At 39.3% G+C, this 21,474-nt stretch overlaps 1 protein-coding gene and 1 long non-coding RNA gene across 2 annotated transcripts in view; one reads left to right on the forward strand and one right to left on the reverse strand.

Annotated features, from left to right (window-relative positions):
• The first annotated feature begins 2,129 nt into the window (after positions 1-2,129).
• The window catches only part of LOC109367212 (uncharacterized), a 37,257-nt gene continuing 17,912 nt past the window's right edge, over positions 2,130-21,474 (forward strand). Inside the window, exons 1-2 of the long non-coding RNA XR_014882986.1 lie at positions 2,130-2,302; positions 17,217-17,348. This is a non-coding gene — a long non-coding RNA (uncharacterized LOC109367212). The remainder of the gene's footprint in view (positions 2,303-17,216; positions 17,349-21,474) is intronic.
• Positions 20,314-21,474, reverse strand: part of STBD1 (starch binding domain 1) — a 1,731-nt gene continuing 570 nt past the window's right edge. Inside the window, exon 2 of the mRNA XM_010709829.2 lies at positions 20,314-21,474. This exon is cut by the window's right edge and continues 132 nt beyond it. Coding sequence (XP_010708131.2) covers positions 20,786-21,474 — 689 coding nt within the window. The 3' untranslated portion in view covers positions 20,314-20,785.

Genomic DNA, 21,474 nt, shown 5'->3' on the forward strand with positions numbered 1-21,474 from the left:
ACAAGAACAGATTCACTTTTTGCCAAAAGAAAGGAATTCCTTGATGAGCTCCTCTCAGAACAGAGCTGAGAGCTGTGTTGTTGGGACTCAGAAGAGACCTGGATTCAAGAAAGTACTGCTCCCTCCCCCCCCCCACAAAGCTTGAATAAACTCCTGCTAAAGCAGGAGAAATTGTCATCATTTTCACTTTTTAGACTTCAAGAACGTACCCTATATTTGTCATGAACAAAAGCATTGCCTCCTCGCTGATGGCTGCCCTGACTTTTACTGAACTCCTTCACATATTCCAAATTTGTTTTGCAAATGAAGAAGTTCGCTGGAACAATACTGCCCCCATCTGCTGTGCTCTGGGTAACACAGCTTTTTAACAGAGTCGTCAGTTTAAATGGTTGCTATTGACTTAAATGCAAACATTTCACAGATTAATTAGCAAGCATTTGCTTTTCAGAAAGAAGGCAAAAATTCTGATAAGCATTCAGAAAGAAGTTATTAATCCTGAGTCCCTGAGCTGGCAAGTCATCAGATTAATTCTAGAAATCAAAGAGAGGAAATTCAGCTGCTATGTTTTGTACATATGCTACTGCATTTTTAGCTGCTAAATTAAACACAACACTTTGTTCAAATAGATATTCCTCCTATTTAGCTCAGAGGAAGGAGGAAGAAAATTCATGACTTACCTCTCAAGTCTAATTTTCTGTGATTCTGTGATTTATATATATAAAAAAAGCAGCGCTCATCTGTACCAAAGAGACTTCTGAGGAGGAATAACACACCAAAACAGCTCAGAGTTGGACATCTGAAGAGCAGAAGTGTAAATGATTACACAGAATGCTGCTTTTGTCAGAAAAATCATCCATACAAGCATGGTGACAATGAGTTCAGGATGAGCTGCCTCTTTCTCGTCATGTTCTTGTTTTGCTCCAGCATAACTCTCTTGGCCTCGGAGGAGTGATTCTGCAAAGGATAAAGGGCCCACAGTGATTTTTTTCAAGCACAAACCATGTTTATTTTTATTATTAATTCCACCCTTTTCATGCAAAGAAGTGAACAAATAGCTAGTTTTTATAAAGGTATGCAGCCAGATATGTCATTGGAAACAGGATACCTGTGAAAGTGTTATGGAAAAGAGAGAAGCTATGCACATGCATATATATATATGTGTGTATATATGTGTATGTGTGTGTGTGTGTATGTATGTATGTATGTATGTGTATATATATATATCTCTCTATATACATATATACGCCAGTTGGCTCTTGAGGAAAACTGGTAAAAGTCTTTTTAGTAAATACAGGAGCACAAACTTTAACAGCAGTACATCTAGGTCCTGAGCCACTAAAGGAGTAATTCTGACAGCAAAGAGTCAAGATTAGCAATGTAAATGGAACAAAATATGTGCCAAATTGCCAAAGCCAATTTCTGGCTTCTGGATGAAATGCATGCCAACTCCTCGCTTTGCAATTACAAACTGTAATGGAAAATACCTTGGGTTTCTACATTTCAAATGCACGACCTCAGTGCCCAGTCCTTTGGTTTATAGGTTCCAACCACCATAAAAAGAGAAAGGCTGCATTTCACACACGCTTTTATAGAGGAGGGGCCATTTGTTGAAGCCTGTGTGTTCGCTCCTGAAGCCAAGTCTAGGGCAGAGCACTCGGCCACCCGATGTCTTTTACTGAGGTGATCTACTGGTGACCCTGTACCTGCTCTCCCACCTGGAGCTGAAAATACCAGTCAGATATATCACCATCAAGAACAGAGAACCATTTTTATCTCTGAAGAGACTGGTGCAAAAATCAGCAGGCTTTGATTTTATTAGTGAACTTTTTCTGGCAGGAGGTTTTTGGTGCTCTGAGCCTTCCCTCGGAAGAGAGGAAGGTTCCTACCACTTCTCCCTTCAAAGCAACTCTCTGACGGAATGCAATCAAAATCCAAGCCCTTCCCTGCCCCCTCCTCACATGAGAGGATTTTTACCTACAGGCTCGAGCACGAAGCCATTAACCTACGTACACCTCCCACAGAGGGGAAGAACCCCTCTCGGAGTCGATCTCGAGCGGCCATTTTGTGTCGGAAGCACGAGGCACGGGCGCCCTCCGGCGGCGCTGAGGAGAGGCGGGCGAAGGCGGGAACGGGGAGGAGGCGGGAAAAGAGATTCTCCTCACAGCGAAGGAGGGGCCTTCGCTGAAGGGCAGGTAGCTGGCGCCTGGGCCGACGAGATTAAGAAAATAAACAACAAAACACCTGGGAGGAAGCACGTGGAAGTCTTAGAGGGGCTGAGGGGGATCAGGATAGCCTTGTGCAGGTGTGTGAGAGGTTTTGAACTTTGAGGGGCTGTTGCGTGGGCGTTGTTTAAACAATAAGGTGGCATTTTTGGTAGTTGGGATTGGGTTCTGGATAAAGGCTTTAGTTTTTCTCCATGATATGCCCTCAAGATGTTTTGAAGGTGCTATTTTTCCCCAAGTTGCATTATGTTAAATGTGTCTTATGGTATTGCTGCTGCAGCTCTCTCTGGCCTGCTCAATCTGCCAGGGTACCTAGGAAAATCCAAACAAGGCCAATTAAGCCCCCAAACTATCTCTAAGCAATCATTTTTTTCTCCCTCACCTTCCCCTGAGAAATAAGATGTTTAAAGAAGTGTGTATCTGCAAATGTAAGAGGGTAACAGCCACCTAATTGTTGGTTAAAAACTTAACAGACAATACTACCAACTATTTATAAAATCTGTGTTCATCCAGACAAAACAAAGAATAAGACTTTATAAAGGGGAGGAACCAACTGCCTCAGTCTCCCTGAGTTCCTTCTAGTCTAAGTTAGAGGAACAAAATTCATTTTTATGATATAAAGTTATTTCTTAATATGCCAGAAAATAATACATTAATAAATACCAGGACAGTTCTTTTTCTCCACAGTTTGCTGCAAGACAGAGCAAGAATATCCTGGAATTAAGATAGCATATATATATTTTTTCTTAGTAGAGAAATTCTGTATCTGGTATCTGTTAGTACATGAAACATCATGTTTACTGAAAATGAATAATAAAATCGCCTGGGTTGAAAAGGACCACAATGATCATTTAGTTTCGACCCCCCTACTATGTGCAGGGTTGCCAACCACCAGACCAGGCTGCCCAGAGCCACATCCAGCTTGGCCTTGAATGCCTCCAGAAAGGGGCATTCACAAGATGGAATGAAATAGATTCCAAAGGGATAAATTGCACCAATCACAGCAGTCTGTGTGCTTTATTTGTGCCCAAAGTGGGTTTCTGCACAAGTACTGGGATATAGTAAGGCCTTATGATAATGAACCTGTAGGAGCCCAGCATTATGTTCACCACTATACTCGGGAATCATTCAGTATTGGAGAAGTTATGTTTGTGAAATTCAGTGATTTAACTGTTTTGGTATAGGGTTTTCTGTTTGTTTGTTTGTTTCCTTTAAGATGGTGCTTGGATTTAATGTTTTTAATACATAGTTCTGTACCTAGTATTTCAAAGCTTCTCTCAAAGAAGGATCATTAATGAGCTTCAGAGGTAATGACAAACTGAGATGAATGGGGATGATTTTTTTTCTTTTCTGAAGTCTTGATTTTGCTCTGATGAATCAAATGAGTGTCATCTAGCTAATTCTGGCAGTATCTGGTGATGCATAGAAGATGCATAGAAGAATGGTCAGGCTAAATGTACTAGGTTCTATATCCCAGCTGCTCACATTTTTACACTAACTTTGCTGTTTTGATTTTTTTTTTTCACATCAGTCTAGTATATTTAATTTTCTGTTATTAAAAATATATATATATTCCAAGCAGTACACTTTTTATCAAAAAAAAAAAAAAAAAAAAAAAAGCAGTGGAGAAATCTCCTTGACTGTCCTCCTGAAGACAACAAAGGAAACACTCTGTAAAGTCAAAGCTCTGAGGAGCAAATAGGCTGATTTGGAGACTGCTGAGAGCCATGTCAAATCTTAGAGCATGTCTGAAGGACAAGGAGGGAGCCCTTGAGATCACCAGTGTTTGTGCTGTGTGCAGCTGGAATGTGAAACAGCTACAGGTGGTTGAGAAGAAAAGGATTATTCCGGTCTTCCAAAAGCAACATAAGTCAAATTTTTAGAGTGGTTCAAATGGAGAAAATACAGCTTTCCAAAGAAATCAGTGACTGGAAACTTAAAATAGAAGACCTTAAGGTCTGTAAATGTTACTGGTTTTGCCTGTCGGACTGTTAATATTTCCTTCTTTAACATCTGCATCTTAGTGTGCTAGCAGTGTCTGGTTTTAAAGTAAATTTGAGAATATACCTTGAATCCCAGCAACACCAGATTAATTTGTGGCTAGAAAAGACTAATATTGCCCCATTTCCATCAAAAATGAGTATTTTGTGTGTTTAAAGCAGTTACCAAAAGGCTTGTGAAAGCATGGCTGTAGCAGTGTTGAAATGGTCCACATGAGTAGCAGAACAAGAAAAGCAAAGTGTTACTGAGAAGCAGCAGGCAGCCAGCATTCAGAATTCCAAACTGATGACACTGTTTATAACTGATAAGTTCTCAAACAAAAATTACTTAATGTGGTAGCCTTGGGTCAGCAGCTTCTGAACAACTCTGCTCCACATAGGGAATTTCACACACTTCTGTGTAGCTGAATATTAGGAGTGCATATGGAGATAGCACTACAAAAGGATGGAAATCATTTTGATATCATACACCTGGTAAGGTTAAACATGCTTGTAAGGCCATCAGTTCAGACTCTAGAACACCCTTTTTGCCTGGATTAGTCATTTTCATATAGTTGAAATAATATAATAATGTAATTTTTTACTCTGTGTTTCTTTCATGCTCCAAATTTTTTTTCTGACAAATAAGATGTAAAGTAATGATGATGTTTGCACATCTTTGTGGTCAATTTATATATATATTGTTTTTTATTTTTATATAAGTACATTGCAAAGCAGGAGAAAGAATTGAGAATACATCAAATGGAGGCTACACTGAGCAAGTTAGAATTGGATGAAGTTAAGCTGATAAACATGCAGTTAATGATATGAAACTGGAAAAAGACCAGTTAATGAATGAGCTGAAAGCCAGTTGAAGTAAGCTAGCTGTCTTGCAGGTTGTAGCCCCAGCTTAGCTCATCTCAGATAGCTGCTAAATTGAGCTAGTGTTAAAAATAAAATGCAACTTGCTTGATGACTCCAAATATGGCTGCTGGTACAGCAGAAGATTCCCTTCCAGTATGACATGGTCAGATTGCTTCAGGGGAGTCATGGTTTGGTTTTCTGGCACAGAAAAATGAAGACAGAATCCTTATTGCAATCTCTTACTACCCTTGGCAACAATGCTTGACTCTAGAAACCAAAGAAGCAGATTTAGTGAAACACAGGAGAGAGATGTGACCAGTTTTTTCCATGTGTTATTTACTAGTGTTAGTGGCTCCTGTTAGCCATCTGTGGTCAAACTGTAGTGGAACTTGCATGATAGTGTCGTAGTGTTGTTTAAAAGCTTACATCCTTACTCCATGCACTGTTTTCACGGCTAATGTATGGAGAAGCAGATCAGGGCTCCACCGGAACCAAGCATGGTCACACACAGTTGTCCATGCTCAGCACTTTCTGCGGCCTGAGTCAGCCAGCTTTGAGTTTCTCAGGATGAGGGAAATTTTGAAGGGTATGATGTTACATTTGCCTGTTTTGGTTGAGCAACCTATTGCTGTCCGTATCTGCCTCCTGTATTTTGATCTGACTGGCACATAAATCCCAGGATCCTACAGATGAGCTGCTGCTCTTCCAGGAGGAAGAATAACTTTTTACTGCTCAGTGTTTTGGCACTTTAGGATGCAAGTTTTGCATACAAGCTGTTTTTCTCAATTTATTTTCTTGATAAAAAGTAATTGTGATACCTGTTGTATTTGGCATTTCCTACTTTAAATATTTGACAATGGAAACAACTTTAATATATATCATGTCGTGCAGTGCTAATGTACTGACTGACCACGGAACAGAATAGGCAGGTGCTTGCTGAGAACTAACATCTATGGTACACCAAATTCTTGGAAATTAATAAAGGTTATACTGTGTCATCTGACAGAATGCTGCAGTGCAGAGCATTTGTTGTATAAAGTATAATTTACCATCTTTCTCATTGTTAATGTTTCAGAGTTAAAGCTATCTCTTGTATCTGTGCATCCGCAGCACCTTAGTAAGCGTACCTTTGCCTCAGCGTCAGTTATAAATAAGCACGGGAAGGGAGCCAGGTTTTATTTTAAAACTGAAGACAGAAGTCTGCCAGAGAGATAAAAGCAATCTGATTGATGAAGATTTTTATTTTGGCTTAGAGCTAATTTTCCTGCTGAGTGCCCAACAAAAATTAGTTATTAAATCTTCTCATGCCTTTTCGGAGTACACTATTTAAAGAAGGAAGAGTAACTATTGTAACTATTTAACATTAACTATGTAACTATTTAAAAGACAGGTTAACATTGTTACCAACCATCCATTTTACAGCTTTCAGCATAGTTCAGTTCAGTTTTGCTTCATTAGCACAGTTGAATTGTCAAATCCCAAAGATATTCGGTAGGTCTAGAGCTGTCCCTGACAGGATTAGCTCCCTTCTGTGATGTTATGGTGTGCATATTATGGCCACTGGGATCACATAACCAGCTGGTTGCCTCTTTAATCTTATCATGGGTGGTGTTTAGATATCTTGCATTTCAGTATTTCCACACTGCTAATAATATACAAATAATGGATCTGTATATACACGTTGTTGTTTCTTATCAAAAATAAAACACTGTTGTATACAATTCAGTCACTAACAGGCTTATGTCTGAACACATAATAAGTACTCGGAAGTGTTATGAGAATTGAGTGCTGCATCTTGTGAGAACTGACTACAAGAGAGGGGTTATTGCAGAAGGCTTACTGTCCGGCACCTGCTTTTTTTTTTTTTTTTTTGACACGATTAATGTTCTTCCATAAGAGCCGCAGGGCCCAGGATGTTTGGCAGCTTCTGCTTCAGGCAAACGGCAGCACATAGAGCCTCTTCCCTGACTGTACTCCGCTGCCCTGCCACCTTCCCAGAACTTGTCCGGCTGTACTCCTCACGTGAGCACCTGACTCACAGTGTGAATGGGATGTTTCAAAGATTAAAAATGGCATGAAATTTCTGAATGGGAAAGTGCCTGGTAGCAGTGTCCAAGAGCAGTGTGTAAGCACAGAAGATTAAGTCATGTTCTGTCACTTATACATTGTGGAGTCTCAGGTCATCTTCTTGTTTGCTAGTTAAATTTATAAAAAAGAAAAAAAATGTAGATTGTAATAGCAATTTATTATTTCTATTACCAATAACGTTATGAATTAAAACAATTTAAGGGACTGATTTGTAAGCACTTTATTTTTTACTTTTTTGTTTTATTGCTTTTCTTGTTGTCAGTCACTTGTGTTTGGCAGTTTTTTCACTATTTATAGTTCCCAATAAATCTGCAATCTTATCTGTAAGGTACCGCAGATAATTTTTAGTATTTTTTTCTGATACGTCCTTTCTAATGTGATACAAACATTTATATCAAAAATTAAAATCCCTTCAACATCAGGTGCTCCATTTTGTTTGCTGAGAGTTAATCAATCAATTTATGCTTTAGAGGACAGTGCAGGAAGAAGGACTGAAGTGAGTGTGAGTGGGTAGGTAATGCTGTGGTACAGCATTGACAGGTTGTAAGTGAATTTGATTCAGGGTCTGCTTAAATCTCCTTGGTTCCTACATAAATTAATTATTAGTTAAAAAATGAACCAGCCCCAATGCTTTTGAAAGACCATACCTTAGTTGTATATTGGTTTCTTAGCAGGAATGTGGAAAAGACAGATTTGATCTGATTCAGAATCACTATGATCTGTTTTGAAACTGATGATCCGTTGTCAGTATAAGCTTTGCTTAAATTGTTGTGCTCCCATTGTAAGTAATTTGTTTTACCAAAAACATTTTAGCAAATGTTTTAGCAAAAGGTGCCAGTTCTGTGCACAGGTGAAACTTAAGTTAGTGGGAGCAACGCTTTGAGAGTGTAAAATGTAAAAATCTGGAAAATGCAGAGTAACTTCATAAAAAGAATGGTTTTAAGCATGCCTTTGCCTGAAGTCCTGATTAGTAAAACAAAATGATGTTGCTTTTTGCCCCAGATGTACTCTGAGATAATCAAGTGGTTTGTGTTTGCAGATAGCTCAGCTGTTGTAGGAAAAATTGCCTAGAAGACACTCTGAGATACTGGTATTTTTGTCTTTAAAGCTGTATTTGCCCATTATACATTGAGTAACACGTGAGCTCTCAGGTTAGAAAGGAGATGGCAGAGTTGTCTTATCAAAGTAAACTGTCAGTTCTGGGTGCTGGAAAAGCTAGTGGCTGTATGGAAAAAAATGCTCTCATAATTAAAACCTTACTATAATGTTTTTGTCTTTGCAGCAACAATAGTCGCCTTTTTACAATGTTTATTTAAAACACTGCTATTAGGCATATTCTCCTTTAGTCATATCTAGAGTTTTTATGTACTGCTGTCTGATGACCTTCTAGAGGAGTGTGATCAGATTTAGACAGTGTTTTGATAGTCTAAAGTTGACATGATTTCTTCTCCCTCACTGATCAATTGAAAGTACCAAAACCCACCAGGAAGCATAAGATGCTATTTTGCAAGAAAACTGACCTTAAAGTTGAGCTAGAAGCTGTGGAAGCTTTCAGCTATTGTTTGCCTGGTGGCTGATATGCTTACTTTTTTTGACATTTGTGTTTTTATTTTCATTTAGAACTGCTTCTGCTTCTGCTTTATGTAAATATCCTTTCTCTCATTGTGAGAGCAGGCAACTTTTTGTTAACAAACAAATGATAATGGCACACTGAGTTGAAAACCCAATGCAGCACAAATTCTAATGTTTGTAATGCAGCATAAAAAAAGCAGTAAATTTAGTATTAATTTCTACTTTGACTTTGGCTATTATAGATAAGAAATCCCTTGAAAGCGTGACAATTGATAGTGTCATCTGTCAGCCTGTACTACATGCTTATTGCCTGCATTCTCTGTGTTGTCAGTGGGAGAAACTGTTCTTTTCTACATACGCTTGCAAACTTATGTGGCTCAGACTGGAAAAAACATGTTTAGGAGAATTTTTCTCTCTTACTAGAGTGTTCTCTTTCAGAACTGACAAGAAAATCCTGCACTTAATCACTACTTAAGTTGCAAGGCTTTCTATCAAAGTGCACGGCTGTCATAGCCCTGTTGGTAGTGCTCGCTTTTACGTTCTTCCTCCATCTTTCTACACAGAGATGGTGCAAATATAGAATTGCAGTGCAAAATGCTTCTGTGGAAGGTTTGCTGATCCTGAAGAAAGCGCGTGGAGGCAAGCTAATATTCGTCAGTTGAATGGAGAGGAACACACGTTCTTGGAGGCAGCGGCTGGTGGAGTGTCTGCCCTGAGGTGTCCCCCAGCAGATCCCGGTGGTGATGGGGTGATGGTCTGTGCAACCCCTCAGCGCCGTGGTAACAGATGTGACACTGGGAGACTATAAAGCATCGCGTCTCAGGATAAGCAAGGTCATTCGCAGACAGCAAGGATACCTGATTACAGCTACAGAGCGGTTTCTCAAAAACAGTATTTTTCTAGTTATATGCAGAAGCTAGAGGAAGTTTACTGGTTTGCTCAGGCAAACATGAACCCATTCTCACGGCTAGTCACTTGTTCAGACCATGATTTTTCCACATAAGCATGCACTGTACAGCTAGATACTTGTCGAGTGAATACAGTAGGACAATACAGGCAATATTTGAGAAACAGTAAGAGTTGTGGAATATGGATTTTAAAAATTGGGAATGAAATCACTATGGTTTGCAAAATCTTAACGTTCCTTGTAGAGCAGAATTCTGATGTAGATCAACAAAATAGCAATGTGTGAGATTCACTGATTGGTCTAGCATCTGCAACTTATAAAGCTATTGTTTCAGCATACCATGGAATCAGATTTAAATGAGTGAGAATGATTACCAGAAAGTATTCTACACCTCAGCATTTTCTGTAAAGAAAAATGTGACAATGATATCCTTCAGACATCTCTAAAATTCATAGAAAATAACAAGTTTCCATTTAAATATTTTGTTACTTAAATGGAGGGCTTCTACCAACACAAATGGTGAATGAAAAAGTGGAACAAAATGTTTCTAGGTGGCTTTGGAAGAGATGAGATTTTGCTGATTATCTCTGATGAAAGCTGTGATTAAGCTGTCTTTATTTGTTATTATTTATTTACCTTTTTTCTCTTGTATTCCAAGTACTTTCGTTGGGAGTTGTACTGTACTGAAGCTGTATGTTAGAATATGATGCCAAATGGCAAGTGTTTATGATGAAGAAAGATTGCACTTTGTTTTAAGCAGGCTTAGCAGGGAGTATTTGATGCAGATACAGATGGAATAGAAGAGTTGCCTATGAAAACTGAGCATTTCTACTAAAGGTCAACACTAAGTCCCGTGGAATTTTACTCTCTAGAAACTTCCAAGTGTCTGCCAGTGCTGATACTTAAAATCAGTCTGTCTGTTATTTGGAAATAAATCAATGATCTGTTTCTGTTCTCTCATCACTGTACTCTAAGAATTTAGAGTGCCTGAGAAAATACATAGAGCTAAACCTGGAAAAGGCAAGTATGTACATTGTGGTAGTCATCTGATGTCATTAGGTGGGATATGGGTTAGAAATCACATTACTGATAACTGGAAATTCACCTGAAGAAGCTGGATGTAAGCTGTTATGTCAGTAAGGAAAACTGCGGTATCATTAGCTGTCAAAATCAGAAGTTTATTAAGTATTTTTCCATCTTTGTGATTACAGATTATTTGTACAGAATTCTGTCCTTAATTTCCCAAAGATATGCCTTATTCCAGTGATCTAAGTTAACTGAAATTCTATTAAGACTTTTGTTACTGAAATTGTAACAATATTTTACTATATTTTTTTCCTTGAGTATTAGGGTATGGCTGCATACCATTCATTTTCCTCTGCTTAAAAAAGCAGCTTATATTCAAAAAGAAGTAAAGTGTAACAATCCTAATGGCAAGGCTTTTGCTGTGACACTGGCAGCCACGTCTTTCCACGCAGGGAGACTGTGGCTAGAAACTGCTACTGAAAGCAGTGTGGAACAGGATTCTTCTGGTCGGTGAGAAGTGATCTCACTTAGATGAGCTTCCTGCTTCTCAAAATACTCATTTGAAATTCAGTTTCTAAGGCTTTCTTAAAACTGCATCAGTCATGAACTGATTTATTTTATTCATAATGCCAGAAGCTTGCTGGGAATCAAAGAACAAAGCTGTAATGTTTATTTCATCCTTTTAAGTAAGAGTTCTGGAACTTAATTACATTTTTTGCCCAAACAATTACATTTTAATTTACATATATAAAATCTAGAGATTATATGAGAGCTTTACATTCTCACTGTGGAAGCTAGTTAGCCTTACCAAAATTTAGCATAATTTTTCCAGAAAAATTATCTTGTAGTCTTTAAGCCACTTTTTTTCAGAGATAAGTTAGATTTCTGTTTATCCTGAGTTACTGCTGTGTATCTTTTAAAACTTTTAAATAATGAAGTACATACTGTCAGCATTCCAGCAAACCTTCTACAACAACCAGGGATTTTCCTGGCTTCCAAAATAGCTGTAAGCATCGTTTTTGCATAGAAGACTCAAGAAGTAATTAAACAAAGAGAATTTGTTAGAAACACCCAGGATTCTGTTCAAGATGTCCCAGGAAGGATGTTAGGAGTAAGGAAACAGACTGTGAGAATAAACAGAGGAGATTCACAGTAAATCTTCCCCTTGATTGTTGCATTCAACCTTTCTTTATGTAAGCAGTGCTTACCAAAGACATGAAAATATGTTGCATAATCTGTTGATCACGTGTTTGTATGCATAGCTTGCCTTTTTTCCTATGACTCTCTGCCAGAAATGCAAAGCGTAGCAATGAGTTAATGTAAAGGAAGAAAATGGCAGACCTGTGCATCTTTTCTATTTCTTATACCTAAGTAATGAGATCCAAGTCAGCAGAAACATACAAGGAGAATTAGGCTGTTATGAGCTACAATATTCCCATCAGCCTTTGTTGGAAGTGGACACTGAGTAGCCAACAGAAAAATGCAGGCACTACTTAGTATGAAGAAAGCATACTGGCCGTTTTGCTTGACAATCAATTTAACCAAAGCAATTGCTTTGCAAAAAGGCTGTAGTCTTTTTCTAACTTGGCTACTGATGGAAGGGATCTAAGAATGCAGTAAAGGGAAACTCAACCCTCCAACTGTTATGGAGACAGTGTAAACATTTGAAACAGAGTGCGTGTTCAGGTATGTTCCTACTGCTCTTTGCTTGACCATCTCCCTGGTCTTGAGCACCTCCAGGGATGGGGCATCTACAGCTTCTCTGGGCAGCTGTGCCAGCACCTCACCACCCTCTGAGTAAAGTGTTTCCTACTAACATCTAACCTGTATCTCCTCTCTTTTAGTTTAAAACCTTTCTCTCTTGTCGTATCACTACCACATGGTATAAAAAGTGAGTTCTTCCTCCTGCTTATAAGCTTCCTTTGGAAAGCTACCAGTGGAAGGCTGCTATGATGTCTCCTCGGAGCCTTCTCCAGTCTGAACAAACCTAGATCCCTCAGCCTGTCTCCACAGGAGAGGTGCTGCAGCCCTTTGAGTGTCTTCATGACCTTCTTTTGGACCCATACACCTAGCTCTAAGCTAGTACTGGTGCAGCCAGGAATCTAACAAAAAAAAAAAAAAGACTAATTTTTCCTGCTTCTCAGTTGGGTTTGTTGTTGTTCTTGTATTTTTAACTGAACTTTAGCATGTTTGCATTGTGCTGCTATCACATAAATGCATGCTTTGCAGTCACTTCATTTTTCTGTGTTTTAGAAACACTGGTATCTTCTTTCTAACTGAAGAGATATATCTAAAGCAGCTGGGCTGAACAGTCATCCTGACTAGAGTATGAGTATTTTTGCTCATTGGCCTTTGCTGCTTCTGGCTGGCTGGCTATGCAAAGATGAGGTAAATATTTGTTAGCTAGCATGTATTATTAATGCATGTCTAACTACTGAGAAATGCCTGTTCATATGCAGACTGCAAATGTTTGTGGTATTTTGCTGTCTAAATGCTAACGTGGCCATGTGGGTTTATGTAAATTTCTGTTCCTGGATATCAGCACAATTTTGCTCTGCAGTGTGCCTCAGTTCTGGATTTCACTTTTTTTATGGAATGTGTAGATATCTCCACAACTGGGTGAACCTAAGCTCCACATTATTCCTCTGTAGACCATGTGAGGTCTAACAAGTAAGAACCATGACTTTTAGTCAGTTGCCTATCAGTACTCTGTTCAAAGAGGAGGATAAGTGGCATCTATCTTTTCAAATTTGATTAGCTGGCTATCTATATAAATGTATGCACATAGCCAGTTACCTGCATATCTGGCACTTCTAGCTTTGCCTACTTTTATTTGAGGGTCGGTGACTATAGCAAAAAGTGAAGTGGTCCAAGTTCTGGCCAGAGAAGGGGCTCAGCCACACAGTGACAAAAAGACTATTGTTGTTCATCAAGTACTGCAAACACCTAATCAGTCTGCAGATGTTTGTTTTCAGTCAGACAGGCATTGCACCAGTTGAATTCTGCACTAATTCTTCAAAGATTTGGAATTTCTGGTTTTATTCTTGGCCATCAGTAAGTTATACTTTTCTGTACCTTAGTTTCCCCATTGGTAAAATGCAGATGACACCATTACTTTCCTTCATACATCACTACAGTTTTACTGGCAGAGTGAGCATAAATATTACGTAACATAAAGCACTTTCTCTCAATTCCCCAAGCATGTTTAAAGGCAATCTAGAACTTCTGTTGCATTCTCCCTTGAACAGAAGTGCCAAAAATTATGTTCTTTTAATAACCTTGTCTTCTCACTCATTTTTCTACTGGAAATCTTATTGTTTGAAATTTTTTTTCTAGGAACTTTAGGTGGAATGGTTAAATAATATTGTGAAATAAATTGTAACTTTTTTTTAAGTCACAAAGTTTTGTTTTTTTCTTAAAATCTATGACACCATGATAACAAATCATTTCTTCTCTAACTTCTCAGCCCATGGAAACTAGTGGGAATACACCTAGGAAACATATAGAAAAAAAGATTAAAGGACTACAAAACCAGGTGGAAACCTTACAGATGAACAGGCAGGGCGTGAGAGTTTACCAAATATATTCATAATATATTTGAAATACCTGTATTCCTTAGAAACTGTTTTTATTACCTGCCAAAGCACTACCTGCGTTCTTACATGATGTAATTTTAGATGTACTTACTTTACCAGGATCCACTTGTACATTATTTTACTCACGGGAGAGTAATTAGATTAACTACATGATGCATTGTTGCTTAGCCCTTGAACACTAATAAGCTTCAAGATCCTTAACATTCCAAACATGGCATCTGGTCGGGGTGCCATCATGTGTTGTCATGTCTAATTATATGAAATTTTACAGGAGATGATGACTCTTACAGAAACTGAAAGGCCATGACAGCAGTGGACTCCAAAACATTGTTTCCAAGCAGTGCCCTTAGAAGCACATCCTTTCCTCAACTTTGTTTTTTAAATCTGATTTGACCATAGTGACCATGGAGAACTTTTCAGGTTCTGTTCTTGTTCCCTTTGAACTCACTTGTAAAACCATCGTGTATCCTGACTATGATGGCAGAATGCCGGGTGAAGTGCAATTTCTTTTCTCTGTGCTTTTTCTTGCTTCACATTCCAATCATTCCCCCTTTTCCCTTTCAAGTCTCCTTGCGTGCATTTGGGAAATGGTTGTTTTCCTACATCATACAGTTCACATCTGTCAGGGATCTGATTTACGTAAAAGTATTCAAATTATTTCCATGAAGTATAAGGTAAAGGTTCTCAATTTTATTCTTCACCAGTGCTAACATCCTTAGGTAGCCTGTTTTCTGTATCCTACTTTACAAATGTATATACAAATCTGTAATGAGATTAGTTTTAAAAAAGCCTCTTATGTGCACAATGAGCAATCCTTTGTCATGAGCATTGAGCCAAATGTATTGGCATTGTCCTGTAAGAGAGATTTTAAAACAAATAAGATTTTGCCATTACTCTGCCATTTGGCACTTAGGCTCCAGAAAGCAAATTAGTTGGTGTCAGTCCATAACTGGGTTCGTCTTTCCTGCATCTGAAGAAATGCAAACCAAAGCTGTATTTATAAGATCTTGATAAATACAGAGTGTAAGGGCAGGAGGGTATTAGAAAGCCCCAGGAGTCTGCTTCTCAGGTCTCAATCGTTTAAACATAAGCTGGTGTTCAGCTAATCTGTTCTTTCTTCTATTTTAAGCTTTGGCATCAATGATCAAAATTCAGGAAATGAAGGTTGAGAAAGCAAATGAAAAGGAGAATAAAGCTATTAAAGTGATTAAAATGAAGATTTTTATACATTGATGACTACTTTCACATACACTGTGTTTAAAATACACTTTATTTTTAAAGATGGATAATAAAGGTTCTTGTAGTTTTGCAATTCTTACCAGGACACTCTTTACAGTTGTTACTTTTAAGTGAGCAGGAAGTACAGAAGAGTAAATATACATTTAGATACAGACATTTCCACTGGCATACGTTGCCAGTAGCCATGTGCTGTGGGTGACACTGGTCACCAGGCACTGCCAACTGATTCATGTTCAAGTAGGAGTTTTCTTCCATGTGTTCTGGATCTTGCACGCTATTTCAGGTTCTCAAAGTTAGTTTTGAACTGGTTTGTTGGGCATTTATTTGGCATTCTAAAATAAATCCTTTCCCCTTCACCTCTATAATTAATGTTACTAGTTCCATAAATTCTAGTTAATCTGGATGTCCCAGAGCTACCAAGTATTCCCAATTTAAGCAGGAAACTCAGCCATGGCTCCTGTTAACTTTGTAGTAAACGCAGTGTTTTGAACAACATGTCTATAATTGCAAGACTGCACAGATTTCATCCTATACTACAATTCCTTCAAGCAACATGATGACTCACAAAATGATATTTTTGGTGTAATTTTCACTACCTGTTATTGCATTTGCTTTGATTTTTAGTACAAAAGGAGACAGATTAATAATACTTCCCCTTCAGAGTCTACAAAAAGTTCTCTGAAATGTCAGTCATGGAAACTGCTGCCTTATTAGCAACGGACCTCTTCCCACAAACCCTAGAAAGGGCAGGATGTCCCCTTGCAATAATTGGTGTGCAAACACAGAAGAGGGGCTGAACGATGTACCTGGGTCAGCAGGAGGTGGCATTGATGCAAGATTCCTAGCTTTAGCATTTTTCTTCAGTCTGTTTTTTGAAAAGCAATGATTGCCTTAGGTTTGTGGCAGCATAGAATACCATGCTTGAATTTGAAGGGTTTACAGTCAATCTGGTAATTTTGTCCAAACCATGACATCAGTAGTCCTGCGAAAGTAGCTTCATTAGCACAAGCCCATCCACATGCAATCTAGGTTTTATTGCCTTTAAAGCTGTGCAACTATACCCGGAATATAAAATCTCTGAGTTTGAATTTAAGGTCTCTTTGTGAAGGAAGAATAGATCAGTGAGTTGTTCTGAAGCTGTCTTTAGTCATTGTCAACAGTATTTTGATTGAATTCAAGTAATTCTTGGTATTTCTCAGTCACTTTTTTCCCATTGGCTTTATTTTTAGTTCCAACAGAATTGCTTTAGTCAAAACATTAATAAAGGCACCCTCACTTTCCTAGGAATGGATTGTGCTGAAAGGATCATTTATTTTAGATGACTTATGTATCAGAGTTCGTGCACATATTTGACAGACCTACAAAGTTTTACTAAGAAAAGGTGAGGTGTAGAGGCTGAGACCAGCAAGTTGTAAAAGGTCAATGAAAAGTGCATTCTTAGTTGAGTTCAAGAAGCCAGTCCAAAAGGAGTTTCAAATGGCTGCAGTCTTGTGAGAATAGAAGGGAACAGGTGGAAAGATACAAATTGCCAGAGAAGGGAGATCTGACAGGTAAAAAGCTTAACATCTTTGTGCTGGAATCTGACAGAGTTGGGAACAGGTCTGGGCTTCCAGCAGAGGGACTGGGAAGGCCCCCTAGATAAGGGGCCACAAACACAAAGGTCCGGTGTATACATCCTGGATTTTACAACACAAATAGCACCTTGTTATTCCATGTTGTACAGGTGGATGACAAGAGGAGAGTAAGGCAAATGCTGACCACAGCAGGAGAGCACAGATGGCAACCAACATACTACAGATGAAATCTAAAACCAGCCTAGCATATTTGAATGGATCACGTAAAGAGTCTCCACAAGGTAAGTTTAACTCCCAAAGAAAATGCGGGTTGGGTATGGTTTTTGCAAAGGCAACTGCAAAATAAATAGGAAGCAGACAAGATTCAATGCAAGTTTCTATACAAGATTTAAAACTTGTTAATGTTCAGTAAGAGCCTTGTCCTCATCCAAGCCTCTGCTGTCTGCTCAGTTTACCCTCCAGGGTATCCAGGGATACCATTTAGCATTTGTACACCAAAATACTTCACATATAAGACTACATTGTATTTCACCTAAAAGTAATCATGTTGTCTAATAGTTTGTTTTCAACAGCCTGAGCTGGTCATTGTAAGCTGTAGGACTTTGGTTGCAGTTTCTTTGCCAAGCTGTGAGTGAGGCAGTTTATTATTTGTTTGTAGAAATTCTGAGCTGCTGATTGCTAGATCACATAGGAATGTCAATAAGAATCTTTTTCTCGCATATAGCTTCATTAGTCTCACAGCTGGGACACTGTTATACAGGTACCGAGCCATTCTAGCATAACCATTTTCATGCAGCGTTGTCTTTGTTCAAATCTATGCTGTTGTGGCTCAACCAGGAAGACAGCTAAACAGTGCAGACAGATTTGTTCACATCTCCTCCACATGCATCCTGCAGTGGGCTGGGGAAGAAAAATGGAAAGTGCAAGAGCACACGGGTTGAGATAAGGACAGTTTAGTAAAAATGAGAGAAGGAAGGAAAAAGCAACAACTATCCCATTACTAGTGTGAGTCAGTTGCCCTGGTTCTATCCCTTTCTAGCTCCTTGCTGGCACGGTGGTATGAGAAGCTGGAAAGTCCTTGACAGATGTCATGCAAGCACAGCTCAGCAATCAAAATGTCAGTGTGTTATCAACATTGTTCTCGTCTTAATCCAAAACACAGCACCATAAGAGCTAATAGGAAGAAGATTATCCTAGCCATAACCAAGACATGTTTTTAGATTTGAATGAATAGATTGTTCAGTAATAAGGAATTGCCTCTCTGAGAAGTTAATAATCAACTGCAGTATGCAACAATGCAAAAATCCAAATTTCCTTTTTTCCACCATACAAATGGCATTTCAGTTATGTAGCATATGTCCTGCGGGGCAAGCAGATACGTGAACAGGATCATAATTTAGATTTTACAGTAAAAACACATTGCACATCTCTGTAGAACCCAGTTCAATCATTGAGCAAGATGATGAAACCATGAGGACTGTATGTGCTGTCTGTTGGATCAAAGTGCATGGTGTTTAACTAAAATATTGCCCTCAGTTTGGGAGACTTCTCAGGGTTAGCCTGTTTGTAACATGTTCATTATTGCATTAAGGAATCTATTCTAGTGTAGGTTAAGTGGCTTTCTGGTGAATACCTTAATCTAATATCACCATTAATCTTCTCAGATAAGCCTGCAACATATTGGGTATGTTATTCTCCTTATTAGATAAGAGCAAAAAAAATGCAGGTAAGGTTCAAGGCAATTCATTTCTGCATAGTTCTTATTCGGTTGAAGCCATATGTTACCAACTGAAGCCTGCACAAATGTTTTATCTATTCACTGGCAGTGCATGTGGACAGAACTTATTTCTGCTAACACATGGTAAGCACAGTCATAATTAAAGAGGATAAGTAGTTGTTACAATAAAGCAGTAGCCCCTTCGATGAAATGAGTCTCATGGTAATGCTGTTTAAACCTAAGGTTTGCTAAATAGGTCCTAAGCCTTTTAAATTCATGTAGTAAATAATTAAGTCCCATTTTTGTTGTCTGTTGAGAGTTTGGGAGCAATGTGTACACTTCTACCCATTTAAGATCACTGAAGTAGCAGCAATCAGCTCCTGAACTGTCAGCTCATTCCTCCCCCTTAGTGCCCAGTCACTAGTGACCCCACATACCTCCCGGACCCTACAACACTTCTCACACAGAAGCAGGTGCTTTTCATCCTAGACAAGCAGTAAACCAAAAAAATGCAGCGAGCCTTGAATTCAACTCTCACCCCCATTTCCTACCTTATTCTCAGGTAGGAAAGTTCTCCTGAGGAAGGAAAGCAAACTTCCTCGCCTGAATCTTCAGGTTGTTCAAGACAACCGACAAGCAAAGATAATGTTGTTATCTGAAATAACTAACTCACAGAACAAGTTGCTGTCATATATATATATATGACCATTGGGAGGGGCTTGGTTTACCTGAGAACACAAACTAGCTCTCAGAAACAGTCTGGGTCACCGTCTCAGACTGCTCCACCATGTAAAACAGGAAAACATAAGCAGACACAATGAGCTTTGCAATGGGTTTTTGTAGTGTATGTTCCAAATCTCCAATGAGCAGGTTTGTTGTAGCAAAGGGATATTTGCAAATTAGGTTCCTCGTTTTTGGGAAGAGCTTGCTGTAAGAAGCATCATATTTGGAACTAACAATATGAAAAGCAGGCAGTGGGGCAGGTCTCTTATTTTTACAAAACAGAAGCAACTAGTTGATGCTGGAAGTGTTCTGCGTGCTCTGGCTTATGTAGAAGGCTACATAAGTTTTCACGCAGTAAAGACTGGTCTTGAAACAAGCATTCCAAGTATTTGTTAGCTATAATTTAATGTTTTCACAAGCAGCATATGCCATGGAAGCATATGCTATTTCAGGAAAAATCCTATCCCCTGATTATTATAACAGCTTTAGTTCTGTTTGTTTTTTTAAAAGCCTGCTCCCACTCTCACAAAGTAATTTATTAAGCCCAGACAGTCATTTCTGACCTTCGCTCTCTATCTCACTGTGATGATACAAGTGAAAATAAATAAATGCATCTGCCAAGCCTTTGTTTGAGCTGGGACTTCGTTTGAGTTTGCTTCCTAGAGAGCAGGGAGTAAGAAACAAAGTACTTAAACCATTTCACTCTAAAGAGTGCCTGTTACTTTTCAGGAGTCATTTAGCACTAATATTTCCAGTCAAGGAACACAACTCGATTCTATGCAATTTATAGAGAGTCAGTTCACAGGTTGTGTTATAAAGGACCAGTCTGAAAGTGTTTATTGCTTACTTGATACATTACATAAGTTAAAACATTTCAGTTCATCTTACAGTGTAGGTAACCATGCTTCCTAGTATGCTTTTAAAGCCCTAAGCCATCAGCACAAAGATGCATCCCATAGCCCCACTCAAAGCAGCACAAACTCAAGTCCAGGGTCCAGAGTTATCCAGACAGGCAGCAGCTCAGAACGCTGCTCATGCCTTCATATCCTACTTGGCACATCTTCAGAAGATGGCCAAGGTTGGTTTTTCAGGTTGCCAAGTGACTTCCTAAGAGGGGGGGGAGGGCGACCAAGATCTACTGCTCACAGAGTTTAATCAGATTTGATATGGGACTTACAGAGCAGCGTGGTCACGAAGGTATCCTACTGAAGAGGGAGAAAGTTTAGGGGCTCTGTGATTAATCTAAGCAGGTTTAGATAAGCAGCGTCCAAAATCCAGTCAGTGGTATCCCCACCACTGATGAGCGATTTGATCTTCGTGTTCGGTCACTAGGGTCCTATTACTGCATTCCTCCCAACGTGTGACCTTCCCGTTCTCCACCAAGATAAATTTCCACTCTACTTTGGTGTCCACCGGCAAGGTAACAGACTCAGACCAGAAGCCATCCTTGTCATACTTGAGGGGAACGTAACTGTGCCACTGGCCGAGACACTCATGGTCACCGGTAACACCAATCAGCTGAGCAGCAGAGTGTGTGATGTAGTGCACACGGAAAGTCACGTGGATGTTTTGAAACATTGGGGGCACCGCTGCAACTCTCTTTGCTTTCAAGTCCCCATCAGAGCAGTCTCCTTGTTCCCATTCTTTGCTGTCTGAGTCTTCCATGCTGCCATTTTGACCGGCCTCCCCCCAGTCCAGGTGCTCAGAAACAACTTCCCAATCTTCATGGTCCAAATCACGGTTCTCGGCTGGCTGGCACAGCTGCTCCTCACTTCTGTCCTTACAAACCTCACCAGAGGCTCCTGCCAAGTTCATCACACACCATCCCTCACCTGCCTGTCCCGCCTGTGGTCTCGATTCTCCTCCCTGGCCATCACATGCATCAGCCAAACGCTGCCCAGCATCAGTCTCCGAGGAGGTGACGCACTGCTTTGGCAGCAGTTGCTCCGTCTCAGGAGATTTACAGG

This window comes from Meleagris gallopavo, chromosome 4 (assembly GCF_905368555.1).
Source record: "Meleagris gallopavo chromosome 4, MGAL_WU_HG_1.1, whole genome shotgun sequence".
Taxonomy (NCBI): domain Eukaryota; kingdom Metazoa; phylum Chordata; class Aves; order Galliformes; family Phasianidae; genus Meleagris; species Meleagris gallopavo.